Here is a 21476-nt window from a genome sequence, read left to right as displayed (position 1 = left end):
CTTAATGTACATGTGCTTTTAAACATTGTTTCACGTTGGAGCACCATGCCGTCTGCACTTGGTCCATCCACTCATATATGAATGCATTTATATTGCTAATGCATATAATCAACAGAAAACCAGCTGTAGTTCTGGACTCCAGTTTTTCTCTAACATTTATTCTATGCTGATGTTATTAACTATTGGATTCCTTAAATAATTTGAAGGCTTTCTAATTTTGAGTGAATCCCACGGGGCATTTGTACACATCTCATATGTTGACCTCCTTCCCTGTAGGCATAAAGGGTTGTCCTTGTTTGATGATATATGTCAAGGAGCCAGAACAGAGTACATCTCTCCACTACCCTTCCTTTCTTTCGGACTTCTGCATTGTCAGCACATCTCAGTTACAGGGTGTAGATATAAATGGTTACCAAGCCTTTCCATCCACAGCAGTGAAAAGAAGACTGTAATGGTTGTGAAGCTGGGGAGTGCCTGTGCTAATCATCGCTACACCCTAGTCTATATAATAGCACTGTGGGAAGTTGCTAGTTATGTTACGTTGCGTTACAAAAATTTCTAGAGCGCACGGCTGCCACCGGACGGGGCCTCACTGCGCTAGACAGAGGTTGGACAACAGCAGAGCAGAAAGGCAGGATAGGATTAGAAGGAGAACAATTAGGTCTTTAGTTGCTTCCGGAAGCTAAGGTGGTATTGAGTCTTTCTTAGCAACGGTGACATAATGTTCTATAGGGTTGGGGCTAGGACTCAGAAAGAGCATCTTTCCTTTCATGCCCTTCTGTGGCAGGGTATAAAATCCTTATTCAAGTCTGCCGAGCCTAAGGCTCTCGTAGAAGCATAAGACTGCATCAAAGCAGCTAGACTTGACACTTCTTTTTTTATAAGAGATGTTATGTGAAATGCATTGTGCTTTACACTTAGTGCGCTTCTCAACAGGAAGCCAGTAGAGCTTTGTAAGGAGCTGAGAGGATGCACAGAATTTAGAGATGGAAAATATAAGCCTTGTGGCCACATTTTGAACAACTTGCAGTTGGTTCAAAACAATAGTCTAGGCATGAGATGACAAGGCAATGAACAAGCAGTTGGCGAACTTGTAAAGTAGAGAATCCCATGATGGATTTCAGGTTTCACAATAATAATAATAATAATAACATTTATAAAGCGTGACAGCTTCCTTAAACAGAGGTGTCCCGGTGGGAAGCGAAAGCCATGTGGTGATCCGGACTGACAGGGGGCTATCCTTGACTTAAGAGCCAGGTCTTCAAGATCTTCCTGAGCTCAAGTTCTAATTCAATCAATCACATATGAGAGTTTAAGGAGTTCAACAACCTGGTGGTCCTCACAGTGAAGGATCTTCCTTCCATTCGTGACTTAGCATAGCGAGGTACACAGAGCAGGTGCTGGGAATTGGATCTCAGCGTGCTTTCATGTTGGTACAGGCAAAGCCTATGCCGGAGTTCCCCATGTCCTTTATCATGCAGGGCACGAAAGGCCAAGGACTTGAACTCAAAACATTTCGCTACAGGGAGCCAGTGGAGTTGCCTGATATCCAGGGAGATGTGATGATGGAACCGAACCCATCATGTTAATCTCGCTGCTGCATTTTGTACCATTTGAAGTCTGTGGATCAGATAAGAAGGTAGTCCATGGTACAAACTGTTTGCATAGTCCAGCTGAAGGGTCACAGTCGCATGGACTACGACCCCCTGGCTTTCTTCCAGTATTAAATGTAGGACTTTCCTTAAGCTTCTCAACTTCCCGAAGCAGGACAAAGAAATGTGTCAAGATACCAAAGCAGTGGCTTGCTAGAGTTTTAACCTGGGTTTCAAAGAATAGCGAATCATCCATCCATTCACCAAGGTTTTTAACCACTGACTTAGGTTTAGGAGTGGATCCTAGCACTTCTGGCCACCAATAGACTCCCAATAGGAGAGTGAAATCCTTCTGCTAGGCAGACAGTCTTGCTGGTATTAAGTTTTAAGCAATTTCATGCATCCAGTTTAAAGAGGCAACTGCAACACACTTCGTCGTTTTGCTTCCCTCTTCTTTTGTGCTATAGAAATGATTTCCTCCTGTTTACAGGGGTATTATATTTCGTTATTAATGTACAGAATCCCTGCCTACCACCTGAAGTGCAATGCGTATTGGGTGTTGAAGACTTTTTTCTTTCCACCTCACTCGAGAGATGGATTTGGACTCTGCTCAAGACCAAGGCCAAGCCTATTTCCTGTATGTGTCCGTGGCACTTCCAACTAGGGTGCTGGAATGTTAAAATCTTTCTCCATATCTCTGGGTTCAGACAGCTGATTATTTTCCTGTTTTATCAGAACAATTAATCTTTGCTTATTTGTTTCATAAAACGAGAAACCAAGAAAATAAAGTACTTGACGAGATTGTCTCCACAGATGAGCTTCTGATTTATTGGCAAAATAAATGATAAACTATACTTCAGCTCTATGTTTTGTAGTGAAGTCCATTTTTTGCACATGGTACGACAAATCCAGGGCTCTTCCAATTACACTGAATCACTTTGAAAGAAACTGACTGCAAGCCTTTTTCACAGTTCAATGAAACACATACTTTAAAATAACTCCCACAATGTTACAGAAATTCTCGGCAGTCGTACTATTTCATATTGTTAAAAAGTACAAAAACACTTTGGCCCTTATTACGATGTCCTCCGGTAGGCGGTGCAGACCCCAGCATTACAATGCTACCGCACATGGTGCGGTTGAATACTTCCATTTGTCTTTGGGAGCTTGTGTTGTGTCCTTAAACCGGCCGTAGCACAAGCTCCCCATGACAAATGGAAAGATCTGAGGCAACACAGAGATATTTCAGGCACTCACCCCCAGTCGCAGATCTGGGTTGAATCCATCATCATACTTCAGCTCACTTCGCTTCCTCAGTTCAGACCCACCTATATGCAAATCAGTCTTGACCCTGTGCCTCATGGGAACAGTCCAGCTCGAACTGCCAAGCCAGGTCTTCCCTGAACCGGAAACAAGACTGATGATGGATTCAACCCATTATCACCAATGGGGTACCCCTATAGAGTCAAAAGGACCTGGGTATCGTTTAGTACAGAGAAACTGTGGTCCTTGACTAATGTAACTTGAAACTCAAACAACTTTTTCATAGTTATACTTGTTTTGGCACATGAGATCGAAGGCACACATCGAGAATATAAAGGCCCCTTCCAAAAAAGGCTGATAACTCGAAATTAATCATTCAACCATTGAGTTATATTGTGGAAACCTACTTTGGTTATTTCTGATATACAATGTTATATTACATGTGCTCCCCCTAAATGAAACCCTCACTGATGTTATCTTTGGTGCCTGGGCTAAACCTTGTTTGGGCGCTCCTGTACACCGCATGATTGCCTGTCACCATCATCCCACCCCAGGAGGCATGGCCTTCCTCTCCCAGCATCTCTCCCCTGAGAGCTTGGTGGTACCGGCCTCAAAACCAACGTTAACCCCAAAACATTCCCTTCCACTCCACCAGATAGGGAATCCAAGAGGCTGGATGCTTTTGACAAGCAAATTTTCCGGTCCCCCGGGTTGGCTTTGTGGTTGGTGAACACTGCATGCCTCTTGGGCAGATACTCCCATGCATCATGGGACTCAGTTGCACAGCTGCTCCCCATGCTTGCTGAAGAGAGCTACCCTGATGTGAACCAAGGCTTGGTCGATTCCTGGGTTCGCCATCAGGTGCGGAGTGAACACCACAGACTCTGGGTAGGGTCATGGTCTCTACAGTGATGCTCAGTGGCCACGCCTGGGTGCGTTTCACTGGGTTTCCAGGGATGTGCAATCATCCTTGATTGACATGCCATTAGAAGCCTCCCACTTGTTCAGTGGCAGAGCTGACTCCACGCTTTAGTGTGTTCAGGAAAGCTAAGCCATTGCTAGGTCCTTGGGCCTTTCTCTGGCTTCCTGATCACAGCACCATACCCACGGTTTGGGCACAACTGGCATCTGAAATCTCACCACGCCTCCAAGCCCAGCAGGCTAACTAGCCCTTTCTTTGACTGAGGTGTGGGTCCCAAAAAGTATGCAGGAGTCGTGCACAGTATATCATCGAGGCCCCCACCCCTCCGGCAGCTGCAGCCTCCAAGCTGCTTTAGTTAGCACCCAACACAGTCATCCTGTTTGTGACAGGATCTGGCACCTCCTGCCTCAATGCGGCAGCATAACCTCCGGCAAGTGGGTGTTCCAAATTATATAGAGGGATTATGTCCTTCCATTTTGGAAACTCCCGCCTCCTCTGCCACCATCCACAGAACAGCTGACGGAGGACCATCTCTCCTTGCTCAGTCAGGAAGTGCAGGCTTGCTTGGTCAAAGGAGCCCTCAAGAAGGTGCCAGCTCCGAAGTAGGACGTTATTGCTATTATTGATACTTTCTGGTGTCGAAAAAGGACAGAGGACTTAATCATATACTAGATCTGCACCCTCTTAGAGCCTTTCTACAGAATGAGAAATTCAAGATGCTCACCTTGCCTCAAGTCTTGTCTGCCCTGGACCCTGTAAATTGGACGTAAGTATTGGTCTGACAGGATGCTTATTTTCATATCCCCATCCGTCAAGGACAATGGAGATCAGAGAATTCTGATCTCCTGCAGAGTCCTGAATCCACATCAAGCCTCCTGAATCTGAGAGCGATTTGCTGAGCATTGAAACTATTCCCCCCCATCCATCCAAAGAAAGTTGGTTCCAGTGTTAATGGACAACATCACTGCCATGTGGTATTGCAAGAAAGAGGATAGGGTGGGGTTGTGCACCCTGTGCCAGGAGGCCCTGCAACTCTCGTCCAGCCGCAGGACATCTTTCTGGTTGTGCAGCACCTGGCGGGATCTCTGAATGCCAGGGCGGTCAAGCTCAGCAAATGATGTCTTGCAGATCACGAATGGCATCTACATATGGAGGAGGCACAAGGCCTCTTCCGAGAATGGGTAGAACCTTGATCGATCTATTCACCATCGCCAAGATTGTGCAATGTCATTTATGCATGTTGGTGTTTCCAAAGAGGTTCTCTCTTGGGGGACATGTTCCATTTAGACTGGAACCCGACACTCCTGAACATCTTCCCACCGATACCACTCCTGCCCTAAATTCTCAAAAAAATCAGGAATGACCAGACCCTCGTCTGCTCTATGTGGCTCCGGCCTGGCCAAGGAGTTTGGTATTCTGAATTTCTAAGCATGAACTTCTGTTCTCTGATCAGGCTGCCCCTTCGCAAGGACCTTTTGTCAGAGCACCAGGGTAGAGTTCTACACCGGACTATGCATTCTCCTCCTCCTTTCATGAAGATTGTGCATCTACAGTTAAATGCCTTTGATCTGCCTAGACAACTAGACGTCCTTCGGCAAAGACTGTATAGGTCTGCTGTTGGGACAAATTTGTGGCTTGGTGCTCCTCTCTCCAAGGTGCCCATTCTCACCTTCCTTGTTGGAGGTCCTATTGTTTGTGTTATTTTAGCCCAGCAAGGCCTTCACCTGGGCACCATTAAAGGTTATCATTTGGCCATTTTGTTTTTTTGTTCACCTAACTATCAAGACTGCTTTCTTGGTGGCCATTACATTGGCCAAGAGGGCCAGCAAGCTTCATGCTCTCTGTTAACCCTCTAAACACCAGCTTCTACCCAGACAACCTTTTTTCTGAAACATGCCTCTTTTCTGCCAAAGGTGGTTACTGCCTTTCATATTGGCCAGACATCACTCCGCCTCATCCTTCTAAAGAGGAGGAGAGACTCCTCGCCTGGACCTGTAGAGAGCTCTTTCTTTATACACTGATTGCGTCAAAGAAAATAAGTTGGATGATCAGCTGGAGCAAAAAAGTGCAAGGCGGTGCAGAAACTAAGCATCTCTTGATAGCTTGTATTTTGTGTCAAGATATGCTGTTCATTAGTTAACAAGCATTTACAATGCAATGGTTTTGCCTTTGTTAAAGTTAGAGCTATTGGCATTGCTCTTGACATTATTTTTATTTATGTTTTTTTTAACATAAATAAATGGCATTGTCATTTACAATGCCACTAGCTTTATCTATCGCAAATGACACACAAACACACACAGAGCCCCCCCACACACACCCCCACACAGAGCCCCTCACACACAGCCACTTAGAGCCCCCCACACACACAGAGCCCCCCACACACACAGCTACACAGAGCCCCCCACACACACAGCCACACAAAGCTTCCTACACACACAGCCACACAGAGCCCTCCACACACACCCACACAGCACAAGCAGGCAACAGGGGGACACGGAGGCACAAGCAGGCAACAGGGGCACACAGAGGCACAAGCAGGCAACAGGGGCACACAGAGGCACAAGCAGGCAACAGGGGCACACAGAGGCACAAGCAGGCAACAGGGGCACACAGAGGCACAAGCAGGCAACAGGGGCACACGCAACAGGGGCACGAAAACGGAGGCACAAGCAGGCAACGGGGGCACGAAAACGGAGGCACAAGCAGGCAACAGGAGCACGAAAACGGAGGCACAAGCAGGCAACAGGGGCACACGGAGGCACAAGCAGGCAACAGGGGCACACAGAGGCAAATTATTATGAGACATGTGCAAAAAATGCATCTCAAATTATGGGCATCAAAATATGGTCCTTTGCTGGTAAAATCTCAGAAGGGTTGTGGCATGCTATCAAGATTAAAAGACAAAGTTTCAAGGGCATCAGTTCAGGTTCCTAAAGCAAGTATCCGACTAGAATCAATTTCCCAAAGCTTTGTCCAATGGTAATTTCATAAATTGTGTGGACTGCTGATCTGGCAGTGTGTTCTACCACGTGGCAACTGCCTTTCGATTCGATTAGGGCGGTGAGATCTTTGCAAATAAACGTACAACGGCCAAGGACCAGTCATGGGAGTTTCAAAATACCAGAAGTGATGAAGAAGAACCTGAATGTATAGGTACCAATTTAAGGCAAGCCATACACCCCAGAAGTGGAGGACACTTCACTTCACTTGGAAGGGTCGTCAAGGGTAATATGGAGTTTGAGAGGGAGATACCATTAAGGAGAGTTCGTCACTCAAGCAGAGTAAGGGAATGGAATAAACAAGCACTGAAAACACACAATTTGTTCAAAGTAACCATTATAGTGCGAGACCTCTCTCTCTCTCGCCGTCCACCCATGTGTACCCCCCGACTCGTGCCCTGTCAGGACTCGTCTCCAAGAGTATCCCACACATTCCCCCTGCAAACCCTACCAACTACTGATCGTTTTCGCCCCCTGGGCCCTGGTGCAAATATCACCCGCCCCTTTCCCAGTCCTGATCTCCCGTGGGGATCCCACAGAACATCTTCCCCACTTCAGACCCTCTTTCCTCCTCTGAACCCTGCTCCACACACCACCCCATCTGCGCGTCTCCACAACACACCCCTTCCCCTGCCCTCTCCCCGTCACACACCTCCCCAGCCAGGCCCCCTCTCCAGCTCTCCGATCTCCCGCGCCCCCTCTTACCCTCGAAGTGGCCCACGCCTTCGTTCGCCCTGCGGGCCTTAGCACTCCTAGTTAGTTTGCAGTGGCCCTTGCTACTTTGCCTTTAGACATGGCATCCCTCAAATTGCATTACGAGGGAAATATCCATTTTCAGATTTGTATCTCGCCAAAATAGCTTCTAAACTAAAACGTTACTTTCCTAGTCCGTTTGTTCACCAAGTACACATCTTGCATTCACTGTAAGGAAAACAGTTATCGTTCTCAGAGCAAAAAATTGAGTTTGCAAGAGAAACCGAAAACAGCTGATCCTAATGTTTACATTTAAATTAAGGACCCATCGAGACTAAGGAATACTACTCTTTCAGCCACAAGTCATAGCGCCAGGCAGAATCATTGTACCTTTGGAAGACTACAATAGTATTGGCAGTATAAACAGACTGAAGAAGGGTCCAAGTTCGTTGCAGCTTTACAAACAGGAAACCAATCTTGGGTGATTTCGATAACCGGACTAGCCACCTCTGCATAGGATAAAGTTGGGACCTCTGACAGACTTGCAAATCGTGATAAACGAGATTGAGATATATATACGCACAAAGCCAACAAGCGAAATGTTTATGTTCGCTTAGACTGGCTAAAATCCGTTGGCCTAGAAAATTAAAAAACAGTCCTTACGTGCCCTAAAGTAACCACAAACCCAGTCAAAAAAAAAATACAAGAACGTTGTGGCAAACAAAGACATCCGGCACTAGCTGTCAAGTTCAGTTGCATGTAAACAAGGCAGAAGCATATTTATGGCCCGTGAACTACAAGTAAACAAGACACGTCGGCTAGGCCTCAACTGCTACGGTGAAATAATTTGCTGACATGCTAAAGTCATCACAGGAGTCACGGCAGTGCGCTCCATCAGAATATGTACACGTCTCGTGCACTATGTAACAAATATTTTTCCTTAAAGAAGTAAACAGCTACGTCGATATATACATACACACACACACCACGAGGGAAGGAGGAGGCGCACGGGGATGCACGGGACAGAGGCGCAGGGGACATGGTGACTTACTACGGGGGAGGGGGGGAGGGGCGGACACCGACAATGTGTCCCGACGCCCCTCTCCCCTTGCAGGCACTCACCGGGTCCGGCGGCTGCTGGACGAGAGCTCCCGCTCCTCGGGACTCTCCGGGGCCGAGGAGGGACGTTCTCTTTCCCCGGGGCTCCTCCTGTGCAAGCAGATCAACTCACCTGCACCTTGCGACGGCGGCACTTCTCCGGTCTCCCTTTTCGGCATGGGAGACCGGCAACATCGACGGCGGCAATCTCGCTGGCACTTCTCCGGTCTCCCTCTTTGGCATGGGAGACCGGCAACGTCCTCCGCATCTCCCGGTGCTCCCTCCAGGCCACGGGAGCCCCGCGGGCGCCGCCATACTTCCTTCTTCCCCCGGGCTGCGGGGTGGCGGGCACTTCCGGCCGGCCGCGCTAGGATTGGGCGGCCGGTCACTTCCGGGTCGCCGCGGGCAGCGCGGCGGCCCGTCTCTAGCTCAGGCAGGCGGGCGGCGAAGTTTCCCGAGGAGTGGGCTCCCTCGCGGACCAGCAGTGACGTTGCAGCTTCACCAATCAGGAACAGGATAGTCACTGGTGCTGGCAATGCCGGACCAGATTCGGGGGCATTCCCGGCTTTCGGCTGACGTCGCGTGACGTCGGCAAAAGCCAAAGAATCTCGGGAACGCCCCCGTGTCTGGTCCGGCATTGACGGACAGGCCCCTCGTCCAATGGCTAGGCTCCATTTATGGAGCCAGCCAATGAATGACGAGGGCCGACCCAAACCCACACACAGTACTCATTAGGTTTTTGCCTGCGCAAAAAAGATGCGCAGAGCGCATCTTTTTGGCGAGGCAAAACCTAAAAAATGGGCTCGGCGCTCCCTGTAGGTGTCTGGTGTCATTCAAGTTCATTGTGTGACATCGCACTAGCGCTGTATAAGACCTAGCGCTACGTTCAACATTGTCATCGGCGCTACGGAGTGCCATCATTGATCTGCAAAACAAACAAACACGACACTGATGCGAGAGTGGTCTCGGCTGGCACGTTACCTCAGCGTGTCCTCAGCTGGCACCTTCCTGTCCTCAGATGGCACCTCACTCTTCCGAGCTGCCGAACGCGCGGAGTCCGGCGGCCGGACTGTCAGAGTTTAGTGTGTATTTATCTTATTGCCAATGTCCGCGTCCCTTCCGGGCACTTAACTCAGACACTTCAGCTTGTCACGGAGGGAAAGACGGATAATTAGCGCCGTGCGCTGCTGCACAGTGTGTTTCTGCGCTGGGCGCGGGAGGAGAGCATGTCCCGGCAGTTGTGTGGCAGACAGTTGTACATAAACCGAAAAATACAGACCCCCAGGGTTTAGCACTGTTGTTACCAAGCTCTCCCAATTTTTATAAAAGATGAAACTGGAACAGTTTATCCCTGAATTAAAAAATGCAGCGCGGAAGCATGTGGGGTGGCACCTTGAGAAAGCCCTGTTTTTTTGTTCAAGCGCATCTTACGCGCTGGGGGTTGCGTTTCTTTCTTAATCTTGACTATATAGGCTCAGAACTCCCAGCATGCAGGTGGAAAGCCAGGACAGGCTGGAGGTGCCACGCTTAACATCTGGCCAGAGGGCAGCAAAGTTGGGCAGGCAAGCACGAGGCTCACGGTACTTTTCACCTATACGGGCATTAGCTTAAATAGCAGTAAAGGTGAACCTGCGATATTAAAAGGCCAAACAACTCTCCAATGTGTCTTTTCCGTCAACACAACTGATAATAACTCTAATAATGATGATACTAATAATTCCAATGGCAATAGTTTGGTGTGTATATAGCGCCCACCGTTTCTATGCGCTGGATTAGACCCAAAACAGTTTCTGAGTACCTTTTCTCTGTTACGAAATACATTCCAATTTCGAATAGCGGGTAGAACGGCAACGGGGCAGCGGCTCTACAAGGCACTGCGGGGGGGGGGGGCAGCTTTCAGTATTGGGAAGCAGTTGTCGGTTCTATCCTGTGTCTTGAGGGTGATCTCAGAGGAACTAGCGTGAGAATTGTACACATCGTAGGGACAATATGGGACCTAAGCTTATTATTACTGTGTAAGAAAACCAGCATTAATCATTCAAACAAACGTGGATTCTAGCCAGGCATAGTACAAATAGTATTGATTATCTAAACTTGTGTTAATGATATAATTATAAACAACTGCGTATGTTAATAATGTATGTCACAGTCAATCGTAAACATCATACCTGATTTACGGTTACTGAATGATGTAGATCAGGGTTCTAACAAAGTCGGTCCTGGAGGGCCGGATCCATGCCAGATTTTTAAGATAACTACATTTTTTCTGAATGGGGATATGAAAAAAATCTGCCATTGATCTGGGCCTCCAGGACCGACTTTGGAGAACGCTAGTGTAGATTAATCTTCCTGGGACCTTGTCTAGGCACTCAACAGGTGTTCCTGGTCAATCATGACCCTGGGCACTAAGTACAGGTTTAACTACCCGACTCTGCCCTAGAGCACTACATTTGGTCTGTCCCCTCTCTGCCACCTGTCAGGCAACCTCCCACTCGCAGCTCTGATCTCGCGGCATGGGAGCACTTTACACCGAACATAAAAGGGGATGGCACAGTTAACACGGACCCGGCGGTCAGAAACAGAGCGAACCACAGAACTGATCATTAAAAACAAGATTGCGGAGAGAGGGAACAAAAGAGGAGGGCAGAACACCCGGAGTGTTGCGGGCAGTGAGAGTCTGAGTAAAGTGTTTGGAGAGGAGAAAGTGTGGTAGCAGCAGAGGGAGGGAACGTGAGTGACAGAACAGGGAGGCACGAAAGGAGAGAGTAGAGAACGGGTGAACAGAGGGGATGAGGGAAAAGGAATGCAGGAGGAGCTAAGGGGGGGGGGGGGAATACATCTGCAAAGGCCTAAAGAGGGGCAGGAAGGGGTGGAGTGCGAGAGAGAAAGGAGCGACTGGGGATCAGGACATTGGAAGCTGCAGTGAATAAGAGGTGGGAGGGTAAGTGGGTGACAGTAGAAGCGAGAGCTGCAGGTGGGTAGAGTAGGGAGGTAAGGGAGAAGGTGGGAGATGCAGAAGAGTATGAGGGCGTGAGAGGAGTGAGTGGGACCAGAAGTGGGGGTGATGGGAGGATAGAGTAGAGAGATAATGAAGGAAGGGAGGGCAACAGAACAAGGGGTGGTGAATGCAGAAGAAGGAAGTGGGGCGGGGGAAAGAGGGGAAGGCATGGAACAATGGTACAGCAGCGGAAGGAGTAAAGGGGAAAAGAAGAGGGAAACGCTGGAGTACAGATCGATGGGTCAGGAAGAAAAAGAAAAGCGGAGGAGCTAAAAGCATGGACATAATATGCAATAAAGATAATGTGCCTATGTCCCGCTCCAACAGGCGTAGCATGCACGTATTTCTTTTATTTTTACTGTTTTTTATAGTTAAAAAAAAAAACTCTTCTCCCCTCGCCGGCTCCTGTGTTGTTACCAAGCTGGTGGCTAAATTGTGCAACCAGGGAAGGAGGGAGGGAAGAGGACTAATCGGGGTAATAAACAATATCAAACCAGCTTCCGCACTTGGAAGTCAGACCTGCTATCTGCATAGGCTAGAGAGATTTGCACACAACATTTACAGAGAAAATAAGGGCACTTTCTGAGACATGAAATAATTGGAAAACTCACAGAACGTAAACAAGCACAGGCAGTGCCACAGGCTTGACACCAGCAGCACTTGAGTACTGGCCGAAGCAATAAAAGAAAAGCCTGCTGCAGCGCAAAACAATGAAAAGGATTACTTTCGGTACACAATGGAAGAATGAGATAAATAAATAAATGTATGACAAATCTGACTAATAGTCTGGAGCTAGTGGATGGATACCTGGAATACATCCAACCCTCACTAACACAGGTGGATGCACATACGGGCTTAGAGGCCCGAACGAATGCCTGGCCTGTGTTGCTGAATTTTGCACTGCATAATGGCAACGGGATAACAATGAGAGTTTTTTTAATCACCTGAATTCTTAATGTTGCATTGGATTGGTACGAATAAAGTTGTTAGTTCAAACCCAACATCATTTATGAGGAGGGGGGGTGGAGGGGCAACCCCCTGCAATTCACCGGTCCCTTCATCTGGGGGCGTAGGTTGATGTTGCCCTACAAGCCAAGCCCCCGGTGCATGCAGCACTGCCTCTGCCTAGCACTCAACCCCCTTCTCGTCGGCTTCACCCTCGCAGCACTCGGAGCCTGTTGTGGTCAGCCGGCTTTCCCGAGTTATCTTCCGCTCGAGGTCGGGTACTGTTTGAGTCGACTCCTCTGTGCCCCTCGACCCCGGCAGCACGACTCGCCCCCTGATGTACGCATCTGTGTTGTAAGTGTTCAGTGTACACGCGGCACCTTGCACATCTGCCGTTTCCTGTCAGAAACCTTCTTGTTCACCAGGCAAAAATCAAAGACAACGGACTGTGTCAGAACTGGGTTTGGAATGTCTTGAATGAAGCAATAGTGAAACATGCAATATGCTTCAAGGAAGCCACGTGCTCTTCTCGTCAGCACGAGCCCTTTCGCCGAAAAACAAATGACCACTCTCGAGGCCTTGAGGCAGAAGGCTGTAATGGGAGGCAGGACTGGTGGAGAACGTTGAAAAATTAGTAGTAATAACTAGTTTAATTACTTTGCAAATGGCGGTATCAGGAACTAAACACGGGCAAGTCTGGCTACTAAAGGAACAGAGTTACGATAGGTTTCCCCCGGGCTGCGGGGGGGGCGGGCACTTCCGGCCGGCCGCGCTAGGATTGGCCGGCCGGCCGGTCACTTCCGGGTCGCCGCGGGCAGCGCGGCGGCCCGTCTCTAGCTCAGGCAGGCGGGCGGCGAAGTTTCCCGAGGAGTGGGCTCCCTCGCGGACCAGCAGTGACGTCGCAGCTTCACCAATCAGGAACAGGATAGTCACTGGTGCCGGCAATGCCGGACCAGATTCGGGGGCGTTCCCGGCTTTCGGCTGACGTCGCGTGACGTCGGCAAAAGCCAAAGAATCTCGGGAACGCCCCCGTGTCTGGTCCGGCATTGACGGACAGGCCCCTCGTCCAATGGCTAGGCTCCATTTATGGAGCCAGCCAATGAATGACGAGGGCCGACCGAAACCCACACACACAACTCAAGAGGTTTTTTGGCAAATGCGCAAAGCGCATGGCCAGTCAAAACCTAAAAAGCAGCATCCTGGACATTTGAGGGCCCATTCCACTAGAGCCAAGGTCACTACTACAGTGTTAGCATGCAAGGTACCTGTCCTGGACATATGCCAACCAGTCACATGGGTGTCCCTCCATATGTTCATGAGACACTACTGCTGGGATAATCAGGCCTGTCAAGAAACAACATTTTGGCCGCTCTTTGTGCAAGGACTTTTTGTTCTGGACCAGTTTCAGACCCACCTCTGGTGAGGTATTGCTTGGGTATCTATACCAAGGTGAAAAATCTTAAGTTACTTATCTTTGGTAAAACATTTTCGAGGAGAAACTCTAACCGCAGATTCCTCACTGACCCTCTCATCCTCCCCACTCTGCGAACTGAGCTCCTCACCCTAAAGATCCCATTAGACACTGCACACTTGTCACACATTGTTTTTATGTGGCTCAGAGTTTGCGGCACGGAAGAAGTCTCAAAGTAAGCTGATGCCTGCGCACTGGGGTGGTGCTTATATGATGTTTAAGCTTAGACATTGAGAAAGTAATGTCTAATTTTGCGATGAAGTATTGCTAATGTGAAGCTAGAGCGCTCTTTTTGGATTTAAACTGGGATGCCTAAAAACTACATTCTATTGGGTGAAAAGTATTGAGTTACAATATAATATAATAAAGCCTATATATGGCTTTTTGGGTTCTTTTGTTTAAAGGGAGTGGATCCTGTGTCTTTCCTGTGTGTCATTTGAAGTGTTGTTTTAACTGGAGTGTTTGTTGAAAGTAAGACGCGCGTGTCTTTTTCCAGCCGCTCATCTTTCCCGCCTTTTGTTTCTCTCTGCAGGCAAACATGCCGAAGACATATTTGGGGAGCTGTTTAATGAGGCGAACCACTTCTACGTCCGCGCGAACTCTCTTCAGGACCGGATTGATCGGCTCGCTGTCAAAGTGACCCAGCTGGATTCCACGGTGGAGGAGGGTGCGTAGTGTGATTGTGCGCGCGCGCCGAGCCGTCGGTAAAACCACAGTAATTAATTCCTCCACGGCCGCTGCTCATTGTTCGAATGTGTTCAGCTGGCTTGGCATCTGCGTCTGCTGCTGTGGAGTGAGCCTGGGAATAGCTGACGGGGATGAGGTGAATATAGGGTTTCCTTTTCATCGGTCCTGCCCGGGTGAGAACGTGACAAAGTGGGATGGAGAACAGCCATGCCGCCCATTCTGAAGCTCTGAGAGACCTTGTCCATAATTAGCACCAAACCCTCGGCTCCTGTTTTTAACATCAGTCCAGAGCCCTTCTCATGAAATTATCAGCAATTAACATTTCCTCTTCGTTTTTACATTGTTGGTTTGTAAACACCCTTTCCTCCAATTATGTTACTTTTGTGGTGTTTTTTTCTATAATTATTATTCTCCTCCTGTCTTTCTTGCAGTCTTTCTGCCGTGCACACATTCCGTTTATTTCTGCAGCTGGCATGGCAACGTGCAATCCCGACTGTGGATGAATGCTTCCCACTGTCACAGGGCGTCTCTTTTTGGTGGCCCTTCAGTTTTAAAAGCAGATGCCTGAAAACCCCATTTCTGTTTAGTTCCCAAACATTTGCTTTTAGTTTTCATCCAGCCCCTGGAAGTCTTAGCAAGAGCATTGTAAAGGCTACAGGGAGGACTGGTCATCTTGTTAGACTCTGACATAGAAAGGGGTCCAGCCTGCCTGGTGAGGGATGGACCTCAGGCTGTGTTTTCTACGCGGGGCAAGAACCCAAAACAAACCCAGTATAATTTTATACTGTACACAGTGGCCAGTGCCTTTTCCTCATACATGGGGACAAAAAAGCCATGTATGGTTTAAGATACCCTTTACCGTTCTTTGTATTTCTCTATTTTTTCTTGCAGGGAGAGATAGTCCGAACTTGAAACTGGTTTTGGTTTCGAGTTCTCATTTCCCATTGGGTTCGAATGTTCCCAAAAGACTTTTGTTGTTCTACCTCTACAGAAACATCGTATGGCTAGGGTGCTAACATTGTGGGACAGCAAATATGGTATATATATCCGAATGGATAGAAAGACTATACATTAGGTGTTCCCTTCTGGAGCATACAAGGATTTCTTTATAGGTAATGCATTTATTTCCACTGAGCAGGTTCGTATACATCCCTCTTGAGTGAAGTGTCTCAGAAGGATCATCTTATTACAGGTAGTGGAGCCCTATAGGAAACAATCTCACTCCCTCAAATCTTCTACCCACTGCGAAATTACTGCTTTACAATACCTTCCCACGTCTTTAAAACTTTGACAGCTAATCTGAGGTCCTTCCTGTGGAATCCACCCACACCCTCCTCCCGGCCTCGAGAGTGGCGTGAAATAAATCTGTCAAACACCCTACGAGGATGGATTGGGAATCCCGGACCTACAGCTCTACTACTGGGATGTCCAAGCTCTCCCTATCCATGTCTGGATGTTTGGAATCCGGGAAAATCCGGCACTTCTGATCAAGTTGTATTGACTGGAATCCCATGGCGTATTGGTGCAGTTATCCTATAAGAAACCCAAAGCCTCTCGCCCAGTCCCTACGACAATAACCATCAACAGTTAGTTTAGTGGGTGTTATGGAATAGGAAACTGACCGAAGAAACCCCCCTATGGTCCGTTAACTGGATCGTTGTAGTGTCTGTGCTGGCGGGCCCCCATAAGTCACAGGTATGTCCAATCTGGGGGATGTTTGGACCATGAATCACATGAAATCCTACACAGACTTGACAGCTGACTACGACTCGCATAAGTCCGAGTTATTTCTGATTCTTGCAATTAAAGCATGCCTATGACCAATATAAATGCAGGTTGAATCCCATACCTCCATTCAGCCCTTTTAGAAGCAAAGCTTTCCCTGACCAAAGTTGAGACTAAGGGCATATCTGGTTTATACCGAACCTTAGTCAAAAACACTCCTGGTCCCTTCGTGGAGCTCTGAACCAAATGGATAGCAGACGTCAGACAGATTGATGACGAGGACTACCGTGGTGCAAAAATGGCTGCTCACGAGTTAAACCTCTCAGCACGGGTGAGACTGGATCAATATAAATATTTTCATAGGGTTTGCTATTCTCCAACTCGATTGTACCACATGTTGAACCCCGTTCCCAGCTAGTACTCGATGACGTGGGGTACACCGGGCTCTTTCATTCACATGGTATGGGAGTGACCAGTCACCCAAGAGTACTGATGGCAAGTCAGCCACCTCCTGCGAGTGATATTCCCTTTCACTACTACTGTGAGCCTGACCCCCTATCCTGTTGGGCCCAATCAGATTAGTACTCAATGCTGATGTACTTCCATTTATGTATTCAACTTTCCTTTGACACTGCATGGTTATTTTGGTAAAAGAAAACCAACTCCCCATGTTGTAAAAAAAAAAGCGTTCTTTTAAATCCTGACACTCTACGGATGTTGTGTGGATCCGATCTAAACTTGTGTGCCTCCTAGACCAACACAGAATTCAAACTTGTTTCCTTCTTCGTGAATGATGTCTTGCAGGCCAGACTTTGGGGTTCACCCACCCTGGGTACAGACGATAGCCAGACAATCACTATCCTGTATGCAAATATAAACTGTACTTGAAATCTCTATGGCTCTCACAAAATAGAATAAACCGCCCGGGCAAAGTTGCACAGTAGAAATTAAATCTGTATATCACTCTTTAATGTCCAATTTCAGTTTATTTTGTACGTGTACGTTGTGTTGAAGTTCTTTTAATATTGCTTGTGTATTCAGGAGGTTACCTAATTTTAGCAAACAACACTGAGGTATTTTTAATGTAATTATATTATTTGTAGCTATCCTTGTTTATTAGTAGTTCAGGAATTAAGCATTGCTCTGAAACTAAAGATGTTTTTTATTGTTTTTACAGTTTCGCTGCAAGATATCAATATGAGGAAAGCATTCAAAAGTTCCACTATTCAAGATCAGCAAGTGGTGTCAAAGAATAGTATCCCTAACCCAGTTACAGATATCTACAATACATGTGACAAGCCACCTCCTTTGAACATTCTTTCATCATACAGGTATGCATTATTGGATATGTGCTTATTTGCTAATGCATGAATTTGGTATGACTTAGGAACATAATGTTCAAAGGCTGAGGATACTAAATTCAAAAAGGTGCTCCGGTGGACACCTCCCTTCTAAATAGTGATTTTTACATTTTGTGTATGAGTTCAAGGAATTTGTCTACGTACAAACTGTGGTAACTTCATTTTGGGGCACAGTAGTCCGTACATCGCCTTTGAGGGCTGCTAAACGTCTCCAGCATTGGATCCTGGTCATTGCTTTTGAGCTCATCCTTGCAAAAGATGCAGGTCTGGCCAGGGGCAAATTACTGTTGAAGATATTCTTTAAAATGGGCTTTTCTAAAAACTCATACTACTTTACCTGTGTATTTTGAGTAGGACATTTAGACCATTAAGTGAAAACTTTCTCGGTCTGATTCTGCTGTTTTTGACTAGATGTGGTAAACAGAAAAAAGAATAAAGAAGCTCTACGGACAGAGGGGCGTTTGCTTCGCCCCCCCTAACCTTTCTTTGATTCTTCCAAAGAACTTGTTTGTTTACGTGGTTTTTCTATGAACATTGTATACTGATAATTCGATTGTCAATATAATTTATTTGCAATTACCATTGTCAATGACTATGGGCAATCTTTAATTGAGAACAGACGTCCACTATTGTGCCTTACATTTAAAGAAATTGTTTCCAAATTCAGCGTCTGCTGGGCGAGCATTGATTAGCAGCCCAGTCATTGATTCTAAAAGTGTTTTTCTAAGTGAATTTGAGGGAACTATTGTTTTTAATATTACTGGATACCAGACCAAATTCCTGGGCAATATTGGGTCCGTCCCCTCTCTTTTTATATTATCAGAGTACTCGTAGGTCAACTTGAGCCTGGCCATTCCTTTATTCAAGTTCATAGTCCTGCGGCCCAGTGGGACCTCCTTTAATGTGTCTGAGGCGGTCCTTCCACTGCCCAGGATCACTCGCCATAGTGGTCCCCACAGAATCGGGTCATGTTTTGGCGTTATGCGCATGCTTAGGAAAGCCTTTCTCTGGGTTCCCATGCAGACCAGACAAACCCTTGTCCAGGCTGTAGTAGTGAGTTGCTTGAACTATGGGAACACTCTGCTGATCGCAATGAATGAAGTTTTCAAAGAGAAGAGGTTTACGTACAAGGGATACTGTTTATCTAAAGTTTTGACTACTGTTTGTAACAATTATTTGAAGTCTCACCCTAAATAGTGGTGGAAAGTGGAGTAAATCAAAATAGAGATAGTCAAGTCAAGTCAAAGATTTATATAGCGCACTACATACCCGTAGGGTCTCAAGGCGCTTGAAGAGGGTGGGGAATTACTTGTCGAATATCCAAGTTTTAAGTTGCTTTCTGAATGCTAGGTGGTTCTGAGTGAGGCGAAGGTGAGTGGGGAGTGAGTTCCAGGTTTTAGCTGCGAGGTAGGAGAAGGATCTACCTCCCATGGTGGTTTTGTTGATGCGAGGTACGGTAGCAAGGGCTTGGTTGAAGGATCGAAGCTGGCGGGAGGGGGTGTAGAAGGAAAGTCGTGTGTTGAGGCATTCGGGTCCAAGTTCGTAAAGTGCTTTGTGTGCGTGGGTTAGGAGGCGGAAAGTGATCCTCTTATTGACGGGAAGCCAGTGGAGGTTTTTCAGGTGACTAGAGATGTGGTCTTTGCGCGGAATGTCTAGTATGAGTCTATAGTCACAATTTATCAATAGAACCATGAATCATACACTGGGCAAAAATATCTTTCAAAAAAACATTCATATTTTATTATATATGTATTTTAAAAAATCTACAAGCCTTACCCAATACAATAATCAAACCCGCGGACAAGGGCGGAGGTATTGTCCTCTGGGATAAAGAATCATATAGAATGGAGGTACTTAAACAATTGTCCAGTGAAGCACACTATAAAAAACTACTGTGTGATCCATCAAAGAAATTGTCAGAGTCTATAGCTGCATTGAGCCGTGAAGGTTTTGATGGCGGCTGGTTAAGTGCTAAAGAGGCTTCTTTTTTGATTAATACATCTCCCACAATTACGGCACTATATATCCTTCCAAAGGTGCATACAAATACTAGCACCCCCCCAGTAGACCCATTGTGTCTGGGTGTAATTCAATTCTTAAACCTCTGGCCCAATATGCTGACTTTTTCATTCGACCATTTGCCACTGGGTCAGCTGATTAAATTAGAGACACCACAGCAGTAATCAAAATAGTAGATGGACACGACTTTGACCCCTCAAAAGAACTCCTAGTCACAATGGACATTGAAAGTCTTTACTCCAACATCCCCCAAAACTTCATTGCCCATACCTGCAAGGGTATATTGGGTTCCCACTCCATTTGAACTGAACCGCAATGAATGAAGGCCTCTTTTCCAGACTTCAGGTGGTGCAGGACACAGCGGTCTGTCTTGTCTTCAACCTTCCGCCTCGCACGCCTTTTGAACCTTTGTTACATTCTCTCCTTTGGCTTCACATCAATAAACGTGCTGTATTTAAACACCTCTGTTTGGTTTTTAAAGCGGTGTATGGAAATGGGGCACAATATCTTAGAAATAAGCTGCAGCCATACATCCCAGTTTGCGCTCTCAGATATTGCAAGTTATTACTTTTATGCCCTAAGCGTATTCGTAGTGCTAAGTATAGGGGGGGCGCTAATTTTCCTTTTTGTCCCCCAAATATTGGAATCAACTACCCCTCCTGTTACACAGTTGTCCAGTCCTATCCTCCTTTAGAAATCTTTGAAAACCTGGCTATTTTATCTCTAACTCCTTCACTGACCACGTCCAGCACGAGCTGCTCAAGCGCCAAGAGATCCCCCTCGGGGACGATTCATGCGCTCAATAAAAAATACAATTAAATTAAATAAATAGACTAAGTTCTGAGCGAATCCACTGCTGACTCTAGCAGGAGTTCTCCAGGTCCCTTGACCTGGCACCAGTGAGCAGAGCTGGTGTATTGTCTGACACCACGATTGGCCTGCGGCGAGTAAACCCCTTACACAGACTGGCAGCACGCCGGCACCAGCCATGGCAGCTGCTGGGACTGAGGCTGTCTGCAGCTCAGGGGGCAGGCGAGGCAAGACAGAAGATGTAAGCAGATTCCCTGTGACCTGCACAGACTGGGCTCAAGAAGCTAGGAGGCGTCAGGGCTGCCTTCCCTGATCATAGCCACCTATGTGCAGCTTGAGCTGGGATTAACGCTTCCAGCAGCTTTTCTCCATGGGGAGTTTCGTGACTTTGATCTAATCCCTAGGAAGCCTGTAAGGAAAAATAATGTGAACACGCTTGTGTATGGGCCTGCCTGGTGAGCAGTAGGGCTCATCAACGAGACATTGCATGGTCATCTGGCCTGGAGCGCACGTGTGCCTGTGTTGCTCACCTTATAGGGAAGGGTGCGATGCAGCATAAATTGAGAAAAGTGACAGTTGGTGTTAAACAAGGACACCAAGTATGATACAATTGTTTTTTGACATCTCCATGTGCTTTCCACACTATGCTTCTAAGCGCTACAAAGTCACTCTGAGGCGATGGATTGGTGCGTTAGTAAACTATAAAATCTAATACATTGATTGGTTAGTTTCGGCCCTTGAGCATGGCTGGGAAGGTATCTGTCCAGACTTGGCACATAATCAATGGACCCACGATGTCTATTGCCAGGACCTGTAGGAGCACTTTTGTGTGTGTGTGAGGGGGCGGGGGTAATTGGGGGTTGTAGGTGGGGCCGGTACCTCATCTGTAA

The 21476-nt window shown here is 47.1% G+C and overlaps 1 protein-coding gene across 1 annotated transcript in view; it reads left to right on the top strand.

The window, feature by feature from the left end:
- WASF3 (WASP family member 3) overlaps positions 1-21476 on the top strand; it is a 204377-nt gene that overhangs the window by 105942 nt on the left and 76959 nt on the right. The window contains exons 4-5 of the mRNA XM_086935176.1: positions 14517-14651; positions 17574-17727. Of these exons, the coding sequence (XP_086791302.1) occupies positions 14517-14651; positions 17574-17727 (289 nt within the window). The remainder of the gene's footprint in view (positions 1-14516; positions 14652-17573; positions 17728-21476) is intronic.

The sequence above is a fragment of the Lissotriton vulgaris genome, chromosome 8, assembly GCF_964263255.1.
Source record: "Lissotriton vulgaris chromosome 8, aLisVul1.2, whole genome shotgun sequence".
Classification (NCBI taxonomy): Eukaryota; Metazoa; Chordata; class Amphibia; order Caudata; family Salamandridae; genus Lissotriton; species Lissotriton vulgaris.
The sequence above is the reverse complement of the archived record's forward strand: the minus strand, read 5'-3'. Positions and strand labels throughout refer to the sequence as shown.